Consider the following 17,679-nt stretch of genomic DNA (forward strand, 5'->3'; position numbering starts at 1 on the left):
GTCTGTGATCTTGGTTAGAAACCCACTTGGCTGCCTTTCGTGGGGGGAGTTGGGGGAGGTAGCTGCCGGGAAGTGATTGATAAGGTTTCCTTTATGGATTCTGTGGTGCTTCACTGGAGCTCAGAGCACTTTGGCAACTTAAGCACTCCAAATTAAAAGCTCATTAACAATTCCTGCCCAAAGATCCTGTAAATAATCGGCTAGCTAGGTCATAGAGCTTGGCTGAGAGCTCTCCTTGCAACTTGAAATTTCCAAATAAAAGTGCTTTTATTCCCTTTCATTTTGAAAAGTGTTTTCTTTGCGGTGGGGTAGGTTGGCGAGTGGCATTTTTCCAGGGGATCTGAGTAGAATAAAGTGTTAAATGTGTAGAGTGGTAGAAGGAATAGATTGGTTCCAAACCTAGGTGTTTCTTTGTGCAAGGGCGTTGCTAGCTTACAAGGGCACTTCTGCAACTTCTAATCCTTTTGAAGATCTGATGAGTAAAAGGTGCAAGATTTAAGTGATCTGAAGAGAAACCGGAGTATGGAAAATCTGAATTAAGTGATAAATATGATAGGTGTCCATTGATGATTTGATTTGGGGTTTGATTACCTTGACTTTTTTAGAACTTGAGGCAGACCTAGATATATCCTGCAAGTGTTTCCTGGTCTGTGTGGCCATTTGCAGTATGGCCTGTGGCTTTGTGGCAACCAGTGTTTCCCCCAATCCCTGCTTCAGTGCCTGAGTTCTGAATATTGTCAGCCTTTACTAGTATCCCCTCCTTGGCTAGACTAGGATTCGGGATTATCCAGAGAGCCACGACTTCATGGCCATCTCTCTCAGTCCAAGCTCAGATATTGTAAATATTTAGTATTTCTAGGAGATAAACCTCCTTAGGAAGAAAAGTATGCCACTAGAGAAGATGAAATTCATCATTGCAAAAATATATATTGTTGACCATTGAAAAAACGCAGAGGTTAGGGTAACCGACTCCCCACACAGTTGAAAATCTGCTTATAACTTTTGACTCCCCCAAAACGTAACTACTAATAGCATTGACCAGAAGCCTTACTGATGACATAAGCAGTTGATTAACACATATTTTGTATGTTATGTGTATATCTACTTATATTTAATGCATTCATGACATCCTAACTTTTTCTTAATTCTTTTGGTATTTCTAGGCTATGTGGTTTATCTGCGGGCTTTTTCAAATTGTCACAGATCTCCAAAAAAAATCTCCCAATATATTTATTTATTGAGAAACATCTGCACATAAGAAGTGGACCTGCGCAGTTCAAATCTGTGTTGTTCAAAGGTCACCTGTAGTACTAGTAGCTTCTGAAAGCCCTGTCCTGGCACTGTGCTTTCACATAGATAACTGTTATCCCAAAGTAGTTTGAGTTTAGGAGTTTGAAGTATAGTGTGATCTTTAAGTTGTTTCAAACAGTATTGAAATAGAGTTGTTGCAGAGATCTGTATTTATCCACAGCATTGGGGCTTTCCAGCTCTCACAGAACCTTCAGCATCCCCAGCGGCCAGTCTTGGCATCTTCGAAGTAAGGAGAGGTGAGAATCCTGTTGCATGGTCAAGGTTTGGCTTGACTTCTTCCTTATGAGTATTTGGGCTTGGAGGGTGGGGAGTGGGGACTGGTGCAGACTGTACTTTTCTGTAGCTTTTCCTGACAAGATACCATATGCTAAAAAACTACTGAAACTTACCCAAAGTCTATAAAGTGGTGAGAGTTGAAGGTGGGATATCCATACTTTCAAGTTCTGCCATGATTTCTCAGTGGGCATTACATGAGCACCTACTTGAAGTTCAGGAAGGTTGAATAGAACCGGAATAATCCTTTATCCTGAGAAATACACATCTTAAGACAATAGGAAGGATCACATTTATTTGGCTTCTGATAAATGCATTTGACCAAGGCCTTTGGGATCTTGGTCACATGCATTTATCAAATTTGGATTGTGGGTCACCTTTGGGTGGATGGTTAATCCCAGTCTGTCTCCGTTTTACGAGGATCGGGGCTGGCTAAAAAGGTAGACTCTGATGATTGATATCCAGGATGTCAGAGGCTGTTTGTTGAATAACTGAGGTCCAGGCATTTTGCTTGGTGGTGGGATTGTGGTGGTGGACAAGACAGCTGCTGTCCCTGACACCAAAGAGCTTACAAGTTCATGGGCGAGACAGATAGTATTGAAGCAGTCACAAGACCTCTGAGAGTGCTGTAACGAGGTAAGTATATGTGCTTGAGAGTACTTAGAAGGATCTCCAGCCCAGACTGGTGGGTTCAGGGAAGGCTTTTCAGAGGAAGTAACCTACTCAGCTAGAATTAGACGAAGATGTGAAGAAACAAGTGTGAAGGTCAGAGCTTTGTTGAGTTTGAGAAACTGAAGTTCAGTGTGATTGAAACATACAGTACTCAGTGGGCAGGAGACAGGAGAATACAGTGAGAAATTAAGGAGGAAAGGTAAGCAGAAGCCAGGGCCTTATAAGCTCTTAGGATTAAATGGTGGGTATAAAAAAAGATTAGACTAGGACAGCAAACTTTTACTGTAAAGGGTCAGATAGTAAATATTTAGTCTTTATGGGTTTGTGTCACAACTGTTTACTCTGCTGCTATAGCACAAAAGCAGCCATAGTAGGAAAATGAGTGAGCATGGCTGTTTTCCAGTAAACTTTATAAAAACAGGTGGCAGCTGGATTTGGCCTGTGGACCAACCACTGGATCAGACCATCATAAAAGCCGTGAGAAGCCATTGAAAGGTTTTAAGAAGTGGACTGATACTAGATGTGTGTTTTAGAAAGTTTGCTTTAATTTTAATGTTCAGTGTTAAGAATGGATTGAAGGGGATAGTACCTGAGGCAGAGAGACCAGTAAGGAGGCTGTGGCAGTTACGTGGGTAACATTTTCACCTTTGAGGCAGTGTTTTGACAGTTGAAAATTGAATATACCTGAATCTTTGCATCTTTGTGTATACTGGTTCTCTTTGCTAATTTCCTGGCCATCTACTTGAGCTTAAAGGATGTCTACCAGAGAAATTGTTGACGATACCAGCTCCTATTTCACAGATTAGAAAAGATGTGGGAAGGACAGGTTGGTGTGGAATGAATGAGAAGTTTGGGGGAACGCATTTCTGTTGAAAGTAGTAGTGAATAAATGTAGCCGGGGAGAGATTTTGGTCTTTGGTCTCATAGCTTAATGTTAGTTGCTTTGAATTTCTTGAACTGTACACACGGAGGGGGACCCATTTTCCTAAGCTTCCCAGGGAATTGCCTCATTCTCTATATGTCCTACTTAGTCTTCTTCTTTTCTTGCTTCTAAGAAACTGATGATCTTTTTCTGGTTTTGAGAGTGTCTCCTAGTTGAGTATGATGGTATGTGTCAGGTACAGGGATCAAATAAACTATTTGTTGAGTGTCTGATGAATTGTCTTCCTCTACCTGCAAGCTCTGGTGTGCATTGCTAGAGGTTTCTGATAACAGTGCTTATGTGACCTTGGGCAAATGACTTACCTCTCTGAGTTTAGCTTTTCTATCTGTAAAATGGAACTTAATATGTTGGTTAAAGGATTTAATGAGATGTAAAACTCTTAGCAAGGTGTCCTTAACTTTTGTTATTAACAATATTTTACACAATTTTTTAAAAAGCAGGTAGCAGTTGGGTGACTTGGCCTTTGACTTAGTACATTTGGGGTGCTCCCAGTTGTCATTGTGGCCATGTAATAGAAACCTAGCCCCTGGCAGAGGCAGCCAGCAAACAGGAGGAAATTATAACTAAAGCAAGATGCTGCTCTTCATAATGGAAAATCTTCAGCCAGCAGGAGTCCCATTCGGAATTCCAGAACTTTCTTCAGGGTGGACCTTAGCCCCAGCACCATCAGTGAAGTGAACTGAGTGAGCAGCTACCCGAAAGAAATTCACTGAAGTGTGGCCAGTCATTTTCCTGGTCTGTTGGGGTCGTTTATTAATGTTGCCACCCTTGTAGCTTTGTAAAGTGCCTCTTGAATGCTTTTTATTACTTTTCATCACCACTCTGGGAAGCGGGTCAGGTGGTCAGCATTATTGTCCCTGCTACGCATGTGAGGAAACTGAGGCCCAGGAAGGTTAAGTGTGTTGTCCGAGGTCATGCTGCGAGGTACTGTTAGAGCTGGTGCAGAGTTGCCCCCAGATGAAATTGTGTGAGTTTATTGCTGTGATCTCTCTTCTTTTGAGTGAGAGATATATAGTCATTGCAGAACTGCAATCTAATGCATGTCTTATCCATATCTCCTAGTGTTGATCTGGGTCCCTTTATCCACCTGGTCCTGTTGGGTTTTAATTGATGACTGCTAGGAACAGGCCTGCTGGGAAGCAGATTCCCTTTGGGTCATTGTTTTTAGTCCATCCTCCTTTGGGTCCATTCTTGGGGGAGCCTTGGGTGACGAGAGATTGCTTTGATATGTTCAAAATTGTGCCTTGTGCCCCACAGCTACAGGTAAAATCAAAAGGCGGATAATTTATGGGAGTGTCAGAGCTGGCCGCTGGCACCTCAGGAAGCCATTAGTATGCCTGTTCAGACCCTCTGTGTCCTTGCAATTGATTCCTCTTTGCATGAGCCTGATTTGGGAAGCTGTAGATCTGTGGGTAGTGATTGGATGTGACAGTCCAAACACCGGTCCCTAAATTAATCCTTTTAATAGTATTCTGGCACCAAGGCAATGCTCGCTCACTCTCTGTCTCTAACTGGGGAGGACAGAATGGGGGGGAGGGGGCTAGGAAGAAGGAGAGAGAAAAGAAGCTTTTCCTGATTCTTAGGCCCTGCTCTGTTCTGCCATGTTCTGATTCCAGAGCAGTTGACATCATAATTCATTCAGCAGACATTGCCTCACACTTACTTTGTGCCTGGCCCTGTGCTGGGGATACAGAAATGAATAAAATGTGGTCTTTGCCCTTAAGGATCTATGTTTAGCTCAGTGTTCCTCAGACTTTTTAAACTCATATACTCCTTAGATGGGAAAAGCTAATCTTATACTTTTCTTTAATGCTGCTTGGAATTTTAAACTGGATTCAAGGGTCTGACAAAAAACAAGTACAAGAAATGATCTCTTCAGGGACTTCCCTGGCGGTCCAGTGGTTGAGGCTCCCTGTGTCCACTGCAGAGGGCATGGGTTTGATCCCTGGTTGGGGAACTAAGGTCCCGCATGCTGCGCGGCCAAAGAAAAAAAGAAATGATCTCTTCAAATATGCCTTTTTACACACACATACACCCCTACACCTGCTATCTTCCATCCTTCTCACCTGACTTGCTGAAAATTACTGCTAAGAGGAGAAACAGATAACTAAAATTTTACAATATAGTGAGATAAAAGTTAAACTGTGCTACTGGATCACTTAAGCAATTAACTTTCTGATGAGGTGTCAGAGAAAGCTACTAAAAGGGGAAGATTTGAGCTGGATTTTGAAGAAGGAACAATAGTTTGCCTGGTGAAAATGGAAGTGCATTTCAAAACAGAGGGAGCAGCATTTGCCAAGGCACAGATTTGTAAAAGGAAACATCACATTTAGGGGCCTGAGCAAGAGCTGGTTGTCACCCTGCTTCCTGCCAGTTTCTCTGCTTTGTGAGACGGGAAGATTTGCTCCCCTGGAACTGGGTTTGGGAAGAGGCTTTGAGTTCCTTGTGCTGCAGTTGCTTTAATCCAAGACACTGCTTCCTGTTTCCGCTTTTTTTTAAAAAATATTTGTTTATTTATTTGGTTGTGCCGGGTCTTAGTTGTGGCTCGCAGGCTCCTTAGTTGTGGCTCGCCGGCTTCTTAGTTGCGGCACATGGGCTCCTTAGTTGCTGCATGCAGGCTCCTTAGTTGTGGCATGCGAACTCTTAGTTGCAGCATGCATGTGGGATCTAGTTCCCTGACCAGGGATGGATCTTGGGCCCCCTGCATTGGGAGTGCAGAGTCTTAACCACTGCGCCACCAGGGAAGTCCCCCTGTTTCCACTTTTGTACCCAGGCTGCAATTTGTTTTTCATATTAGAAACAAATTTGAGTGATTTGGACAGACTTAATTATTGCTATGGTTGAGTTCCTTTTAGTTAAAGTCATACCTTAGCTCAAAAGAAAAACTAAAGTTGATATGCATTGTTAGCCCTATGGCTGATGGAAGAATCAGCCAAGTGGAGAAAGTGGGCCCTTAAATGTGGGAGAGGAGAACAGGGCCCTGAAGAGCTGAGTGCCTCTGAGCCTTAGTGTTCTCATGTGTAAAATGGGAATACTGTTACCTATTTTGCTTGATGGTTGGGAGGCTTAAATGAGATGAAATATGTAAGTCACGACTACAGTGCCTGGCTTGTAGTAGATTTTCACAAAATAGTGTTTCACTTTCCTCTTTCTCATGTATTAGCAATAGCTCCCTTTTGCTGAGAACTTACTATTGTGCAAAGCACTTTGTACATATTGTATGGTCTAACTGAACCCCTAAGAGATAGGTATTTTTGTTACAGCTATTATTACAAAGAGCATGTGGTGGAGGCAGGATTTGAACCTGTGCTTGTCTAATACGGCATTTTAACAACTAGCTGGATGACTCCTTGTTTCTGCTCCAGTTCTCCATTTTGGAAGCAGGGGTATAGCAGGTTCTGCGTACCTCCCCTCTGGGGTCAGATGCTGTCTACAAGTGTGGGAGGAGCTTACAGGGATGAGAGTACCATACCATACACTGCCCTTCCTCCATTTCTATCCTATTTACTATGTGTTAGGAAACTAGCCTTTGCTCCCCCTCGTGTGTGGGGTCACAACTGACGTGCAGGTCTTTGCAAAGAGATGTTTCCCATCCTTGGCCCCTTGAAGGAGTTTGCCCAAGCTACTGAATGTGGCTGATGGGTTAGTAAACAGCAGGCAAATCACAAACAGGTACTTCTTTTTCTGTGCTGCCTTGAGTTGCTGAGACAGGCTAATTGAAGGGGAGAGCGAGGCTCCTATGGCCTGTGATGTTGCCATCAGAATTTGGTATTCCTGTAGGTCTTTAGTGACTTTAGTTCTTCTGATAGTTTGGGATTAGCAGCTGCTTCTGATGTTGGACAAGTTCCCCCTAGCCCTGTCTTGGAGCAGAAGCAGCTGAAGCTACAGGTCTAGGGGTTGATGGGTTGTAGAGAGGAGGAGAGTGTTTTGTTGAGGTGAGGACCCAGCTTTAGAGTACTTGCTTGCATTCCACTTTGGGGCCATCAGGAAGTCGTGTAGAGGTTCTAAGCTTTTGTAGGGGTGCCAAGCTTTGTTCTGCCTTAGGCTGAGCCCTCAGGCCCCTGGCCTCCACTTGTGAGGCTACAGAAAAGCTCGGGGGGCAAATGCTGGTGTCTGCTCCTTGTGTCAGGGCAGTGGCTGGAGGATCTGAACTGGGGGTCAGGAGCCGTGTGTTCTCTTCTTACCCTTACTTGCTCTGTGAACCTTGGACTGTCCTTTTCTCTTGCTAGGGCTCATTTTCCCTGGCTTGCTGGACTGTGTCTTCCCTTAGGCTTTCTTTCACCTTTGACAGTCTATGATTTTCACAGAAAGTGCTCTGGCAGTTAAGAATGCATTCATTAGATTGAAAATTATGACTTTTGAAGGCATGCAGTTTATTTATATTTTTCCCAGGTTATTTTTAGCCACCTGAGACAGGGCCTGTGACTGAACGAGTTGCAGACAGGTGTTACCGTGTTCTCTGTGGATGCCTCTGTGGCTTAGGTGTCTGGGCACTTGTGCTACTGCAGGTCAGATTGGAACAGGAACTTCCCCAAGACTGGGAACTGGGTACTCTGTGGCTGTCCCATGTGCTTCTAGTCTGGACCCAGAACCTGCCTCAGTGCCTTGAAGTTTCTCTGGAATGCAACCCTGCCTCCCAGTCTGGCTTTTTTTGGTTTGTTTTTTGTTTTTTTTTTGGCCATACAACGAGGCTTGCAGGATCTTAGTTCCCTGAGCAGGGATTGAACCCAGGCCCGCGGCAGTGAAAGCACCGAGTCCGAACCACTGGACCTCCAGGGAACTCCCCAGTCTGGCTTTTTATGGAGTGGATTGAACCCAGGGATGGTATAAACCCATACCCTTCCCAGAGATCCCAAGTATATGTGGATGGGGAGATGGGGTGGGAGAGGACCCCATATTTCATGATGGGCTTCTCTTCTTTTCTCTCCCCCAGGCTCCCCTGGCCTGTATGTGGATATTAAAGGATGGCCCCCTCCCTTCGCCCTTCCTTCCCCCCTCCAGTAATGGAAGGCTATAAAATGTCTATTTACCCAAGACGCCAGAATGACTCCTCTGTGGTTCCACTAATCTGGTGATTTGGTGCTTCCCTGGTCTCTCAGGTAAATAGAAATTGAGGCTTTTTATAAAGGCATATTATTTCCCTCATTAAATGTGTGTTTTGGCACATGCGTTATTTACCTGACCGACAGTAATGGCTGCAGAGGAGCCATTGTGTCTGTTGTGTAAATACTCTGCACATCCTCCAGGGGCTGTGGTGCAGGCCTGCTCCTCCAAATCGCGCTGGCCCTGTGGCAATCCCTGTTTTCCCCTCCCCTGCCTCACTGGGGGACTGGTCCCTTTATTTTGAGAAGAGAATCATTCGTTTTGCTCTTTGCCATAGGCTACTTACTACCTTTAATTTGCTAGGAGAAGGAAATGGATGTCAGAATAAATGTGTGTAAATCTTCGTCTCTGGTGAAAGCTGGTGAGGAGATAGATATACACAGAATCATAAACTGTTCCTTTTGAGTTCTGCCCCTCAACTAGATTCTCAAAGTCCTGGCTGATGATATAACGCGTAGACTTATATTCTGCAAACTTGTGACTAAAATATAAAGACATCAATAGAAAGGGGCAATCTCTAAGATGTCAGAGGGTAGACAGGCAAGTGGAGCGCCTCTGCAAGGAGTGCAGGGATATTTCCCGAGCAGGCTCTAGAGGTGGCAGGGATGCCCAGTGAGGGGGCACTGGGCAGGGGCACTTAGGATGGAGACTCCGTGCTTTGAGGGCTGCCAGAGGAGAGTGTGCAGCCTACCCTCTGTGGCAGTATGGGGAGATGGCTCCCTCACATACTGTTCTCTGTTTCTTTTTTTTTTTAAACAACATTGCATGTGGTTAAAAAAAAATTTTTTTTTAAGTTTGAAATAGGCCAAATTTACATAAAAGTTGGAAGTAGGGTACAAAGAATTTTTTTCCTGAACCATTTGTGAGTTAAGTTGCCGACCTAACACCCCATCACCCTAAATACTTTGCGTGCATTTCCTATGTGCAAGGACATTTTCCTACCTAACCATAACACAACCATCAAAATTAACATTCATATGTTACCTCCATCTAACCCTCAAACCCCATTCAAGTTTTTCCAGTTGTCCCAGTAATGTTCTTTGCAGCAAAATGATCCAGTTCAGAATCGTGCATTGCATTTAGTTACCAAGTCTCTCATCTCCTATAGACTTTTCTCACTAAACGTTCCTTGAGATTCATGGTCTTGATACTTTTGAAGATTACAGGCTGGTTACTGTGTAGACTGTCCCTCATTCAGGGTTTGTCTGATACTTTCTCGTGATTAGATTCAGGTTATGCATCTTCAACAGGAGTATCACAGAAATGATGCTTTGTTTTTCTCATTGCATCCTATCATGTGATGTAAGATTTTGATTAATCCCATTATTGATGATGTTCATTTTGCTCACTTGATTAAGATGATGTCTGCCAGGCTTCTCCATTGTAAACTTATTCCCTGTTATAATTAATAAGCAATTTGTGGGGAGATACTTTGAAACTATGTGAAATCCCTTACCAAACTTTAGTTTTTAAAATTTGTTTACTTATTTATATATTTATTTTTATCTTTATGGCCTCATGGTTTCCTTTTTTATTCAGTGCATTATAATCCATTAATATCATTATTTACTTGCCAGTGGGAGCCCCTTCAAGCTGGTTTCTGCATTCTTTTGAGCATTTCCTTGCTTTCTGGCACAACAGGATGTTCTAGGCTCATCTTGTACTTTCTCTGCCACAGCCCTGGAATCAGCCAGTTCTCCAAGGAGCTCTAGTTCTTTCAGTGGAGAATGTTGTTTAGAAGGCGGCTAGGTGCTAGATGTGCACACTGCTATCAGAGTGTTGCTGCTCCCTGGCTCTTCAGTAAACAGAGCTAGAAAATATATATACTTGTGTCTATATATTTGTGTATTGATATATACTCATCTTCATATGTACATCTAGCTTTATTTATTAAAATTTATTTATTTATTTATTTTTGGCTGCATTGGGTCTTTCTTGCTGAATGCAGGCTTTCTCTAGTTGTGGCGAGCAGGGGCTACTCTTCATTGCGGTGCACAGGCTTCTCATTACAGTGGCTTCTCTTGTTGTGGAGCACGAGATCTAGGTGCACAGGCCTCAGCACTTGTGGCATGTGGGCTCAGTAGTTGTGGCTCGCAGGCTCTAGAGCGCAGGCTCAGTAGTTGTGGCTCACAGGCTCTAGAGTGCAGGCTCAGTAGTTTGTGGCGCACGGGCTTAGTTGCTCCGTGGCATGTGGGATCTTCCCGGATCAGGGCTCAAACCCATGTCCCCGGGCAGGTGGATTCTTAACCACTGCGCCACCAGGGAAGCCCTAGCTTTATTTTTATATATTATATATATATCAGAAACCATGAGTTCACACTCCAATTCCAATTCGACACCACAGATGTTTTTCCCTTTCCATGTTTTAATTCCATCCTCTAACAGTGAGAAACCTGGTCCCATTACCCTTAACGTATGCCCTTTTTTGATCAATCCCTCTGTATGTAACTAATCTCCCGTTGTTGCCACTGCCCTTTCCCCCTCTTGGGTACTCTTTTACCCTGCCTGGGAGTCCCCACATCAGGCTGCGGCTCCTTTTCCACCAACGGATGCCCTTCATACCCCACTAGGGCTGTGGCATGCTGCATCACACCTTCCTGCCTCTGTATGGATGCCTCCTCACCCAGCTTGGGCTCTGATACTCCCTCCCAGACCCTTCTGCTCCTCCCACTTCAACTGATGTAGACCCTACTTTCCTCTGCCGCAACTAATGGCTCTAAAGCCATTAGATTGAATTTTTCAGGAAGGGGAAAAGAGCTGCCCTCTGTTTCTTGACTTGAGTTGAACTTATTTTTTTTAAATGTCAGGGAAGTACGGAACCCAGTGACTGCTGATATGTGGAAGCCTGGTCTCCTAATGTCTGCTCTCAAGACTTTTTACAAGAGAGAAGCTTTTTTATGTGGGTGAAATCAGATGAGAAAGCAAGGCCTGCAGGCATGAGGACCTCTGGCCATCAGTGTGTTGTCCATGGGAGGGAATAGGGCATATATAGTATGTAGTATGGGGGGGTCTAGAGCAATCTGGGGGTGCAGGAGACATTGATGTTACTCTCTGAGGTTGCCTTATGCATTGGATTTATAGGCCCAAAGTATGGGGGTCCAGGCTTGGCCAGGTGGGCATAGCCCAATAGGATAGTAGTAGTAATAATAGTCAGCTTATATTTATTGAGCCCTATGTACCAGACCCTGCTCTTACAGCTTTACATATGTCCTCTCATTTCACTCTCGCTTAAGGAGCAGGAGCTGCTATTGTCATTTTACAGGTGAGGAATTGAAGAACAGAGCTTGCCCAAGGTGCCATGGCAAATAAGTGGTAAAACCAGGATTCAAACCCAGAAGCCCTCCTTAATCATGACGATTAATTGCCTGTAGTATTTGGCAGATGGAGTCTGATTGACTCAAAACACTTTATACACTATATATACACATTGGAAAACATTAAGACTTTCAAAAGTCCTTATGCATGACCTGACTCTGAGAGGTTAGAGAAGAGTTCTAAGGCCCTGAGGGACTTTGGATTCAAACTAGAACGTGTAGTCTGAGCAGACTGGTGTCTCCCATCTCAGCAAGTCTTCCAGTACCGTTCAGGAGTAGGTGACGTGAAGCGTTATTTTGCATTCCGGCTTTCAGAAGGATGTTGGCCCGTTTGCCTTTCCAAGGAATTCCATAATGAAACTCAAGCCAACCTTTGTCTATCCCAGGCTGCGGAGTTTGGCTGCGTTTTTGGAGAGGCTGTAGGCCACGGTGAAAACAAGCACTACGCTTGTGCTAGAATCATGAAGAACTTAAAATACTTCTTGGTCTTTGTTCCATATGGAACTTCACTCTAGGAATGGGGAAATTGAGGACCCACACCAGCACGTATCCTAATAAATATGCAGGCAAGTTACTGTAGGTCATTCCTTGAGTCCCGGGAGAGCCGGGGTGAGAAGTGATACTTGGCATGGTCCATGTCTGCTCGGGTGGTAGTGACCTTGTTGCCACTAGTGTGCTCTGGACTTCCCAGGCTGCCAGCCTCCTCCACGCTGCAGGAGGGAGGGAGTGCCCATTGCAGTCTCTCAGAGGCAAGCTTTTGGCTCCGTCTGACTGGGGCTTCAGAAAGCTTAAACTGTGGCCATTTCCGTATTGAGCAGCATGATTTCTTGTTTGACTTCGAGGATTAAAGTTGAGGGAATTTGAGTGTTGGGTATGAAATGGGAAAAACACAAAATTTCTGCTTTATTCCTGCTTCTTTTTTTTTTTAAAGGAAGCTTGAGTTATTCGTGAGTAAAACTTAGGCTTTGATTTTTATATTTCGTTAGTCCTCTAAGGAGCAGACATTCTGCATATTTAAAGGGAAAACTTGAAAAGTGATTCGGATTTTTTTTTTTTTTTGCACATGTACACTCAGAAAACTTTACTAGACTTTTAGCAATGCTCCCATTACCACCACATTTGGGTTTTCTCTTTTTCTTCCCTATTTAAAAAAAGTCCTGCAGTCATTCAAGGCCTCTAGTAGAGAGTTAGTCTAAAGGCAGCGGAGGAAGGCCCGAGGCTGTTGGCAGCTGTGCTCTGCAGGCTTTGTTCATTCCCCCAGGTGCCACTTACTGGCTGGGGGCTGGGGAATCACCAGAGTATGGTGAGCAAGTTCCCTGTGATGGGCTCTGCTCCTTTCCCATTGGGAGAAGGGAGGAGGGCATGTGGAGACATCAAGATACAGACAAGAAAGCCAGGGACAATGGCTGGGAATGGAGCTGAGGAGAGAGTCCTGGGCATTTCCTGCTGTTTGTCTGAGTCTACTTAGCTCCCAGGACTGATTGTGCAACCGGGGCACCCCGGGTTACTTTGGGAAACTTAGCTTTAATGTTAACTGTTGCCACCTGAGAAGTGACCACAGAATTTTTCTCTCTCTTTTGAACGTTAGAGCTCCACTTAAAGATCAAGGCCAGTGCTGCATCTTGTTTTGAGAATGGTCTGGGAGACTCAGAGCTGTCATAATGCTGTGGGGGCCAGTATTAAGGGTCTTGAACTTCAGTAACGAATACTGGGATTTAGAAAAGGGGCACAGAAACAATGGGGAGTGGTTCATGTTCTGTGAATATTCCTGAAGACTAGGTGGAACAGGGCCACGGTGGGAGGGAGTAACCCAGACTCTCTGTTCTTTTTTTTTTTTTCTTTTTCTTTCTTTCTTTATTTTTCTTTTAAACTTTCCTCCCCTAAGTTTTAGATGCTTCTGGATGTTCAATGCTAGCACCTTTACAGACTGGAGCAGCTCGATTTTCTTCATATTTACTTTCAAGAGCAAGAAAAGTGCTGGGCTCCCACTTATTTTCTCCCTGTGGTGTTCCGGAGTTCTGCTCCATATCCACCAGAAAGCTGGCGGCCCACAGCTTTGGCGCATCCATGGCGGCAATGATGTCCTTCCCTCCCCAGAGGTATCACTACTTTTTAGTGCTGGACTTTGAGGCCACGTGTGACAAGCCGCAGATTCATCCTCAGGTAACTGTTGCATCATTGCTTCAGCAAAGATGGGGTGGGCAAGGAGGGAGGGAGGATAGACTTGCTTTCTGGGACCCAGAGGAAGTTTCTCATGTCTTCTTGGCTTTTAGCTACTCATCTGGAGTTCCTGCCTAAGAAGCAGGACTTGACTCAGGCATCCTAGGGTAAGGTAGACCTGAGAGGTCTTTGTAGAGAACTGGGCACACTGTTTCTCTCTGGTCTCAGCCTTTGGGAATCAAAATGTTTCCTTCTGTCCCATCCTTCCTCTCTCCTTTCCCTTCCCTCCTTCCTTCTCCTGCTACTGCTGCATGTTCTTTTAAGGAATACTGTGTTAGCCTCCAAAATGGCCCCCAACGATCCTTATTTACGTCCTGATATTCCCACCTTTGGTAGTTCCCCCCTCCTACAATGAGTGAGAACTAGCCCTGCATAACCAACAGAGTATAGTGGAAGAGACATTGCGTGACTTCTGAGGCTAAGTCATAAAAAGCATCACAGTCCACCTTGCTCTTTTGGATCAGTTGCTATGGAAGATGCCAGCCACCATGCTTTGAGGATATTCAAGCAGCCCTGGCGAGAGGCACATGTGTACCGGAACTGAGGCTCTTAGCTAAAAGCCAGTACCAACTTGCTGGTCATGTTTCTTGGCACTGTCTTAGAGGTGACTCTGCTACCCCCAGTCAAGCCTTCAGATAACTACAGCCCCAGTGGACATCAGACGTCAACCTCAGGAGAGACCCTGAGCTAGACTGACCAGCCGAGCCACTCCTGAATTCCTGGCTCATCAGAGCTGTGGGAGATAATAAATGATTATTGATGTTTTAAGCCACTAAGTTTTGGGATGATTTGTTATACAGCATTAGATAACCTGAACAACCATTGCTGGTCTGTTGGAAAGGAAAATTTCTTTGCTTGCATTTTTTTCTTAGTTACCAACTGTGTTCGGAGATCTTTTACCTTTTGAGGCAGTGCTGCTAAGAAGCTTGGATTAGCAGCAGAGAGACACGTGTGCTAGGTGATATTGGATTGCTTGGTGTTTGCTTTGGGGGCCTGATTGGGGGCCGATGTGGCAGTGCCTTGTAGTGTGGGGGCCTTGGGTATGCCTGACTCTAGGACTGGAACTCTTCCCTGTAGGGCTGGATTATCAGGTGGGTAATTTGGGGGTGTGTAGACAAGTGGGTCTGGGAGTAGCTTTCAGTAGTAAGAGGAGGAGAAGAGGATTGTAGCAGCAGGCACTTGGGAGACAGGGAGGTCCATTCAGAGGTAAACTGGGTTCATTTCTCATGGTTGGTTTTTTTTTCCAGGGAGGGGTTCTATCTTTAGGTTAGATTATTTTCCATAAAGCAGATACCACAACCCTTTTACCTTTCCCTTTCTCCTTTCCTGTTTGTTTCCTATTCTCAAAGTAGTGGTCTGCCTTTGGGGGAGGATTGGAATCAGGCCTGCTGAGGCTTGGGAAGACAGGCGCTGGATGAGGAGAGCTTCCTAGGGGAAGGAACTTCGCATGAAAGGGAAGATGGCTTGGGGGCAGCCTGAGCCACACCTTCTTTCTCAGCCTCTTGCTCCTACCTGTGCTGTAGGGTCGTCTTCTCCACCTCCCCAAACTACTGGAGATTCTGTGGTGGGTGTACCTGGGTGGTGGGTGGGAGTTTTGGTTATGTAGATTCTCTTGGGTTGAGAATCAGGGAGCCATACCCCAGTATGCCATATTATTTCCCTTGCTGATGATTTCAGTTGCTGGGCAAGCCTTAGTAGGACCTGAGTCTAAAACCTAACACGTTGCTACTGCATAGGATTCATCCCTCTTCTGAAGCCTCATGATTGCCTGGCACCTTCTTGATGACATTTCCTGCTTTCTGCTTCCTGGCACATGCCTATGTATATTTGTTTCTGAACTTTTCAGTTAGATTATAAGCTGAGATAATTATGTGGCTCTGTTCTCTTGTCCTACAGAGGGTCCTGCCAATGTTACTGAAGGTGAAACTTGATTCATGTCTCAGTTTGGTCTGTTAGTATCACCTTTCATCTCTCTGTCAAGGGCACTGTGCTTTTAATTTTTTGTTTTTTTTATTTATTTATTGCAATGCTGAAGATATAATGCAGTACAGATTTAAATCACTTGTATCCCCAACTTCCTTCCTAGACTTAGGCACCAGGGCCTTTTAGACCTAGCCTGAGGTTGGGCTTCCTGCTTTTTACCAGGGTCTGAGTCTGATTAAAGTTTATCTCCAGAATCAATGAACCCTGATGATGTGATTCCAAGGGCACTTAAGGAATTGGCTGTCCTGGTTCATTATTAGCAAAGCATTAGCTGTTACTTTAGAGAACTCAGGAAGAAGCATTTGCTGTCTTGCTTATCTTTAAAAGGCAAATACGAATGATCTTGGAAATTATAGACCCGTTAGTTTACTGTGATTCTAAAGAAGATACTTGACCTGATCGTCAGATAATCAATCAGCAAACAGCTAGAAGAGTATAGGGTACTGAGTAATAACTTATATGGGTTTGTGAAGAAGAGCAAATCCTGTCAGATCAATCTAACTCCTTGCTGTGACATAGTGATGGATTTGAGTGGATCTAGGGCAAGTGGTAAATGTAATGCATCTCTACTTCATTAAGCCTCTACAATGCTGTGATCAACAGGTAAGAAGGTGAGTTTGGGGCCAGACAGCTCTGTTGTTGAACTACCCGCTGGACCACTCTCAGGAAAGGGATGGGCAGCTTAGAAGTGACTTGAGACATTGTTATTGGCAGCTTAAAGCTCCCCCCGCCAACCCCACTTTCTTTTAAAAAAAACCCTTCCCTAAAGTTTGCATGTAGCAGGGTCCTGAAAGGATTCAGAGAAAGGTTGGAGGATGGATTGGAGAAGTTGTCAGTCCCAGATAGGATAGTGTCCTTCCACTGAGGTCATCATAGGTCAGGTTCTCATTATAGCCTCTATTGTTTAGATCTTTTGATCAACAAGGGCAGTGGAGAAATTGGAAAAGCTCAGGATAAGAGGAACAAAAATTAGGGAGCTCAGCTTGGTGCTCTGTGATGACCTAGATGGGGGGGAAGGGGGGAAGGGAGGTCCAAGAGGGAGGGGATATAGGTATACATATAGCTGATTCACTTCATTGTACAGCAGAAACTAACACAACATTGTAAAGCAATTTTACTCCAATAAAAAATAAAAAAAGAGGAACAAAAATTATTAGAGGCACAAAAATAAGACTTAGAAAGAAGAGAAACTGAATATGGTTTTAGTGACTGATTTCTTGTCCAGACTTGGAAGGAGTTGTTCCAAGGAGTATGATAATAACTTGCTCTTCATTTTAATAAGGACAAAAAAAGAATATAAGTGGAAGCAGGAAAGATTGAGATTTGAGATGAGAATGAACTTCTAGAAGAGACAGTAAAAGGACTAGAATATGGTGTGCAGGTTAGATCAGCCCTACCTAGCTCTCTCAGAACCTCTTGATGGCTGTCCATTTGACAGAGATACTTTGTGGACAAGATCTGTGTGCCTCCTGGGGGTGTGCTTGGACTGTGAATCAGAACCACCCCGGCTCCCCTGCTGCCTGGCTCCCAAGAGTTGAATACTTGAACACAGTGCACTTCTGATTCTTTTGGGAGTGTGTCATACTCCTCAGTTGCATAGGAGGCAGGAACAAGTTTTGGGCCAGGGCCTCTCTGGAGGCTCGGCATGGGGTTCATTTCTCTCATCTGTGTCTGCTATTCAGAAATCCCTGAGTCAGCTTGTTGGGACTATCCAAAAGGAATGCCACCATGCAAACTGACAGGTGCAAGCTCTGTTGTACTTGAGTAACAATATTGGTTGTAAACATGGTAAAACATCTGGTATTTCCCATTTGTCGTAATTTTTGCTGTTTATTTTTGTACTCTGTTCAGCTCACTGAA

At 44.4% G+C, this 17,679-nt stretch overlaps 2 protein-coding genes across 14 annotated transcripts in view; both read left to right on the plus strand.

Moving 5' to 3' along the window:
- The window catches only part of TMEM53 (transmembrane protein 53), a 447,568-nt gene that overhangs the window by 297,807 nt on the left and 132,082 nt on the right, over positions 1-17,679 (plus strand). The gene's annotated exons all lie outside the window — the stretch shown is intronic.
- ERI3 (ERI1 exoribonuclease family member 3) overlaps positions 1-17,679 on the plus strand; it is a 129,185-nt gene that overhangs the window by 1,378 nt on the left and 110,128 nt on the right. For 3 of the 8 annotated variants that reach the window (XM_060140237.1, XM_060140241.1, XM_060140236.1), the window contains exons 2-3: positions 1,472-1,547; positions 13,502-13,779. The exons of 1 other annotated variant lie outside the window; for it this stretch is intronic. In XM_060140237.1, coding sequence (XP_059996220.1) covers positions 13,525-13,779 — 255 coding nt within the window. In that variant the 5' untranslated portion in view covers positions 1,472-1,547; positions 13,502-13,524. Of the gene's footprint in view, positions 1-1,471; positions 1,548-8,228; positions 8,299-13,501; positions 13,780-17,679 lie in introns of those variants that run through there. 4 more of the 8 variants (XM_060140235.1, XM_060140240.1, XM_060140239.1 and 1 more) reach the window with 4 other exon arrangements.

The sequence above is a fragment of the Lagenorhynchus albirostris genome, chromosome 2, assembly GCF_949774975.1.
Source record: "Lagenorhynchus albirostris chromosome 2, mLagAlb1.1, whole genome shotgun sequence".
NCBI classification, from domain to species: Eukaryota; Metazoa; Chordata; class Mammalia; order Artiodactyla; family Delphinidae; genus Lagenorhynchus; species Lagenorhynchus albirostris.